This window comes from Cherax quadricarinatus, unplaced genomic scaffold (genome assembly GCF_038502225.1).
Source record: "Cherax quadricarinatus isolate ZL_2023a unplaced genomic scaffold, ASM3850222v1 Contig6075, whole genome shotgun sequence".
NCBI lineage: Eukaryota > Metazoa > Arthropoda > Malacostraca > Decapoda > Parastacidae > Cherax > Cherax quadricarinatus.
Genome location: NW_027201101.1, coordinates 2344 through 9081, shown reverse-complemented (window position 1 = coordinate 9081; position 6738 = coordinate 2344). Strand labels below are relative to the sequence as shown.

Sequence of the window (6738 nt, the reverse complement as noted above, 5' to 3'; positions counted from 1 at the left end):
TGACTGGCCAGGAGCTTTGAGGTGTTGCACATCCTTGTATGCCTGCATTTTAGAAATAATAATGCATGATATCTCAAGAAGACCAGATCTCCCAATGTCTGATTTTTGAGGTTATCCTAGGTAATTTACATACATGCTGGTATGTATGATAATTTATATACTAACTGTATTAATGTGTACCTTTACCTGAATAAACTTACTATTAGTCGCAGATACGCACATTGGTTAATAGGATTTAAAGCCTATAATTAAGGGTGCATAATACCTAATCTACACTTGAGAAGAATACTTTAATCCTTAAAACAGGGATTAATGTAAATGCTTAGCATATAAGTAAATAATAAATTTATTCAGGTATATACATTTACAGTAAAGGTTGAAAGTTGAGAGTGAACACAGATAAGAGTAAGGTGATGAGGGTATCAAATGATTTAGATAAAGAAAAATGGGATGTCACATTGGAGAGAGGGAGTATGGAAGAAGTGAATGTTTTCAGATATTTGGGAGTTGACGTGTCAGCAGATGGGTTTATGAAGGATGAGGTTAACCGTAGAATTGATGAAGGAAAAAAGGGAAATGGTGCGTCGAGGTATATGTGGAGACAACAAACTTTATCTATGGAGGCAAAGAAGGGAATGTATGAAAGTATAGTGGTATCAACACTCTTCTACGGGTGTGAAGCTTGGGTTGTAAATGCTGCAGCGAGGAGGCAGTTGGAGGCAGTGGAGATGTCCTGTCTAAGGGCAATGTGTGGTGTAAATATTATGCAGAAAATTCGGAGTGTGGAAATTAGAAGGTGTGGAGTTAATAAAAGTATTAGTCAGAGAGCTGAAGAGGTGTTGTCGAGGTGGTTTGGTCATTTAGAGAGAATGGATCAAAGTAGAATAACATATATATTATATATACATACATAGATACACACACAGTGTATACATTGTCCTTGTCAATACGCACACTCCAGGCAGTAGTAGTAGGTACAGGCCCACGTAAGTCCAATTATCATACATATTAACATGCGTAAATTACCTAGGATAAACAAAAATGAAATACTCCCATCAGGTCTAGTGGCCAAGATGCCTGGCTTTTACCCAGGAGGCCCGGGTTCGATTCACGGCATGGGAATTAATTTAAGGACTCCAATGGAAATAAGTCGCTATGACTTTTTTGGGTTATCCCAGGTTCTCTACACATATGCTGCTATGTATGATAATCTATGTAACTGTATTTATGCATACCTGAATAAGCTTACTTACTGACTTATTTTCATTGGGTTCCTAAAATTCAAACTCACGTACGATTCAGGTTTAAACAACTACATTATAATACAATGACTTGAGCCCGTACCCATCACAGCACAAACTACATTTAGTAAAACACTTAGAAGAGTAGCAGCAACCATAAACATAGCAGCAGCACTACACAGCATTTCTTTATCGTCAATATATATATAAAGGAGTAAAGTGGGAGTCGGGGGGAGGGGGTAGGAGGGTAGGAAATTTAAAATCTTTACACAAGAACCACTACTTGCCCCAGTTAATAAGACATAGCAGTGTTAGCGTAGGCGCCCTCACCTGGCGGGTATGAGAAGTGCTGAGGGTAGTTGTGTGAGTGGTGAGAAGTGGGAGAGTGAGGAGGGAAGGCAGACTCACCAGCACCTGCTGCTGGGGAGTCGCCATTGTCACTACCTTCATCATCGTCTTCGCTTATCTCTCCTTCCTCATGTTCGCTCTCCTCGTCCTTGGAGGAGACCACCTCCAAGAGCTGCACCTCGTTCTCCATGGCCTCCGGGGAGTTCATAAAAGGCTGAACAGAGTGGCCACACCTGTAAAAAAAACGTTGGAAATGTTGGTGGTGATGGTGTCGCCTCCTCCCTGACCTGGCGCAGCTGACTAACACTGCTGCTGCTGCTGCTGATGCTCGCTCTCCTCCTTTACATTCTCTATCACTCACATTTTGCTGTGTTTGTATTGTTATTTTGCGGCTCTTGTGGGTTTAACGCTTAATTTTGATTGTTGTAATACGTGTAATATTTTTATTTTAGTTATTGGGAGGCGCTTCTGATGTGTTGGGTAATCAGTAATAAAATATTCTAGGATATGTGGATTTTGTATCTTAAGAGGTTATATCGCATAATAATAATAATAATAATAATAATAATAATAATAATAATAATAATAATAATAATAATAATAATAATAATAATAAGAAGAAGAAGAAGAAGAAGAAGAAGAAGAAGAAGAAAAAGAAGAAGAAAAAAAAGAATATAATAATAATAATAATATCTTGATTTCTACAAGTACATGTACAAGGTCTATTTGATATCAATAACATACTACTATATAGAAAGCTGCTTGTTATGCTGAGCATTTCGGGCAAATTAGGTCAGTTTTGTCCCAAGATGCGACCCACACCAGTCCACTAACACCCAGGTGTGGCTTAGCGCTTCTTTTTTTATTATAATAATAATAACACCCAGGTACCCATTTTATACTGATGGGGAACAAGGACAGCAGGTGTCTTAAGGAAACACGTTCTAATGTTTTACAGCCGTACCAAGGATTCGATCTCCGGACCTCAGTGTGTGAGAATCATCGTGGCATTTAGATGGAAAGGAAAGTTTAAAAACTGCAATTTTATTATTGACCGGATTAATAGAATTTTTGCTGAGTGCATGACTTCAACTATTTTTTTCTTAATTTTCTTAAAGTCTGTTTCGAAAATGGCATTTTTCGTTTGAACATTCATATTTACATTACCTCTTTTGCACCATTAAATACGGCGCACTCCATATAGCATTTTAAACTTCAGAACTTCTAGTGGGGAAATTTTCTTAATCACTGGCATTATGCGCAGGATATGACTTGCAATAACACTGAAAGTTTTTTTACATGAGTAAATAAATGTATATCATATTTTTTTTAACTTCTAATTTTCTTTCTGCATGAGGAGAAAAAAAATCAGAAGTTCAATTTTTTCAAGTTAAAACATGTATATAGAAGGGATACATGCATTATTTTGAGTTGGATATGCTATCAAAAGGATCCCAGTGGACATACGTCACTTTGACGTTTTTTGCTGCTATGTATGATAATCTATGTAATTGTATTTGTGTATACCTGAATAAACTTACTTATCTTATAGCTAGGCTTTAAATAATAAGATACAGTATTACAAGTATCACAATGGTGGCCCATGGCCTGGTAGGCAACGCTCTGGCTTTACACGCTGTGTCTGTGGTACGATTCCTGGCAAGGGTGAAAACATTGGGCGTTTCCTTACACCTGTTGTCTTGTTCATCTAGCAAGTACCTGGGTGTTAGTCGACTGGTGTGGGCCGCATCCTGGGTTATCTTGGTTTTCTAACCGTCCTGGGTTAAAAATCCTAACACAATCTTATCTATAAGTCTGAGTTTTTGGGTTATCCTAGGTAATTTACACATATGTTATTATGTACGATAATTGCACTTGCGTACCTGTACCTAAGTAAACTTAATGGTTAGGTTAGGTAAGGTTCCTCAGGAAACAGGACAAATGTTTCCTGACGCGGGTCTTAGTAAGATGATGACCTGCCCTGGAGCTTTGGTCATCTGACCGAGGCCTTCCGCTGGCTTACTGGTCCACCCCTTTAAAAATTATGGTCATTTATAACCATTATTATTGTTAAACTTAATTATGTATGATAATTCAAAATCAGAATAAGTTTTTTCCAACATATGACTCAGTACTCCTATGTATTAGCAAACAAACACAAGCACATTAATGTATATACACATAAGAGTATAATGGTAACCTTTTTTTTAGAAAGAATATTAGCTAAGAATATGCATGACAAGACGACGACTCTAGGATTACATGTACACGATTTTATTTGTTTAAACATTAGATTTTACTGTTATTAAAATTTGATACGGCACATTCTATAGCTACCCTGAGCTAATTATAATATACACTGATAGAACAATAGTTATATTTATATTTATATGCCGTATTCCATTCCATAGGTGCGTTTTCCTGTCACATTCCATCATGCAGGACGGGTTTCATGCCGTACTCCACCACATGAAATTTCATGTCACACTCCATTACATAACATGAATTTCATGCCATACTCCATCATATAAAATGGGATTTATATTCTACTACACATAAAATAGGTTTCATGTCATAATCCATCACATAAAATAGGTTTCACGTCATAATCCATCACATAAAATAGGTTTCATGTCATAATCCATCACATTCATGTCATAATCCATCACATAAAATAGGTTTCATGTCATAATCCATCACATTCATGTCATAATCCATCACATAAAATAGGTTTCATGTCATAATCCATCACATTCATGTCATAATCTATCACATAAAATAGGTCTCATGTTATACAGGTTGACACATGATGTCTTCAAACAAATTAATGGAACTGTTCAGCTTGACATGGGAGACTTTAGTAAATCAAACAACCAGAACACCAACATTTTACACATACCCTGAACTAAAAAAAATCCCCCCCCCAAGTACCAACAATACCACCAGTCCGATAACATTCTTCTTTGCAAATATACAGGGTCTAAAGCCAGCAACAAACAACAAAATACCTTTCATCCGTGGACTGCTTGCAGAGGCAAAGGCAATGTTCGCGGCTTTCACTGAGACCCACATAAAGGATCACTTGGACAACGAAATATGGATCCCAGGTTACAACCTATACAGATGTGACAGAGTGAACAGGCAAAAGGGGGGGGTTGGCCTGTACATTGCAGAGTCACTTGTTTGCACAGAACTGCTAAATGCCTCAAATGATGTAGTGGAAGTTTTAGCAGTAAAGGTCGAGAACCAAAACCTAGTCATTGTGATAGTCTACAAGCCTCCGGATGCAACATCCCAGCAATTCCAGGAACAGCTGTTAAAAATTGACCACTGTCTGGAAAACCTTCCAGCTCCTGCACCCAACATCTTGCTCCTGGGGGATTTCAACTTAAGGCACCTAAAATGGAGGAATATAGCAAATAATATTGTTGCAGTAATAACACCAGGAGGCAGCTCTGATGAAAACTCACACTCACGCGAGCTTTTAAATCTCTGCACAAAATTCAATTTAAACCAGCAAATAATAGAGCCTACTAGACTGGAGAATACACTAGACCTCATCTTCACTAACAATGATGATCTGATAAGAAATATCACCATATCAAAAACAATATACTCAGATCACAACATAATTGAGGTTCAGTCATGTATGCGCGGAGCCCCAGACCGACATAATGAGATTAGTCACGAGGGAGCATTCACCAAATTCAACTTCAATAACAAAAACATAAAGTGGGACCAAGTAAACCAAGTCCTAACCGATATAAGCTGGGAAGATATACTAAGCAACACAGACCCCAACTTATGCCTAGAACAGATTAACTCGGTGGCACTCGATGTATGCACAAGGCTTATTCCTCTAAGAAAAAGGAGGAGTAGATGTAAAACAGAAAGAGACAGGCGCTCCCTTTACAGGCGACGGAAAAGAATAACAGAGCGGCTAAAAGAGGTCAATATATCTGAAATGCGTAGGGAGACACTGGTCAGAGAAATAGCAAGCATCGAACTTAAGCTAAAAGAATCCTTTAGGAGTCAGGAATCGCGGGAAGAACTAAAAGCCATAAATGAAATCGAAAGAAACCCAAAGTATTTCTTCTCCTATGCCAAATCAAAATCGAGAACAACGTCCAGTATTGGGCCCCTACTTAAACAAGATGGGTCCTACACAGATGACAGCAAGGAAATGAGTGAGCTACTCAAGTCCCAATATGACTCAGTTTTTAGCAAGCCGCTAACCAGACTGAGAGTCGAAGATCAAAATGAATTTTTTATGAGAGAGCCACAAAATTTGATTAACACAAGCCTATCCGATGTTATCCTGACGCCAAATGACTTCGAACAGGCGATAAATGACATGCCCATGCACTCTGCCCCAGGGCCAGACTCATGGAACTCTGTGTTCATCAAGAACTGCAAGAAGCCCCTATCACGAGCCTTTTCCATCCTATGGAGAGGGAGCATGGACACGGGGGTCGTCCCTCAGTTACTAAAAACAACAGACATAGCCCCACTCCACAAAGGGGGCAGTAAAGCAACAGCAAAGAACTACAGACCAATAGCACTAACATCCCATATCATAAAAATCTTTGAAAGGGTCCTAAGAAGCAAGATCACCACCCATCTAGAAACCCATCAGTTACACAACCCAGGGCAACATGGGTTTAGAACAGGTCGCTCCTGTCTGTCTCAACTACTGGATCACTACGACAAGGTCCTAAATGCACTAGAAGACAAAAAGAATGCAGATGTAATATATACAGACTTTGCAAAAGCCTTCGACAAGTGTGACCATGGCGTAATAGCGCACAAAATGCGCGCTAAAGGAATAACAGGAAAAGTCGGTCGATGGATCTATAATTTCCTCACTAACAGAACACAGAGAGTAGTCGTCAACAGAGTAAAGTCCGAGGCAGCTACGGTGAAAAGCTCTGTTCCACAAGGCACAGTACTAGCTCCCATCTTGTTCCTCATCCTCATATCCGACATAGACAAGGATGTCAGCCACAGCACCGTGTCTTCCTTTGCAGATGACACCCGAATCTGCATGACAGTGTCTTCCATTGCAGACACTGCAAGGCTCCAGGCGGACATCAACCAAATCTTTCAGTGGGCTGCAGAAAACAATATGAAGTTCAACGATGAGAAATTT

At 39.1% G+C, this 6738-nt stretch overlaps 1 protein-coding gene across 1 annotated transcript; it reads right to left on the bottom strand.

Moving 5' to 3' along the window:
* Nucleotides 1–1571: 1571 nt before the first annotated feature.
* LOC138852268 (uncharacterized) lies at nt 1572–1929 on the bottom strand (the record flags this gene model as incomplete). Its single annotated transcript, XM_070082020.1, is given in 1 exon segment — nt 1572–1929. A coding segment is annotated over 1 exon segment (226 nt), but the record flags the coding sequence as incomplete, so codon positions are not given.
* Between the last annotated feature and the right edge of the window lie 4809 nt (nt 1930–6738).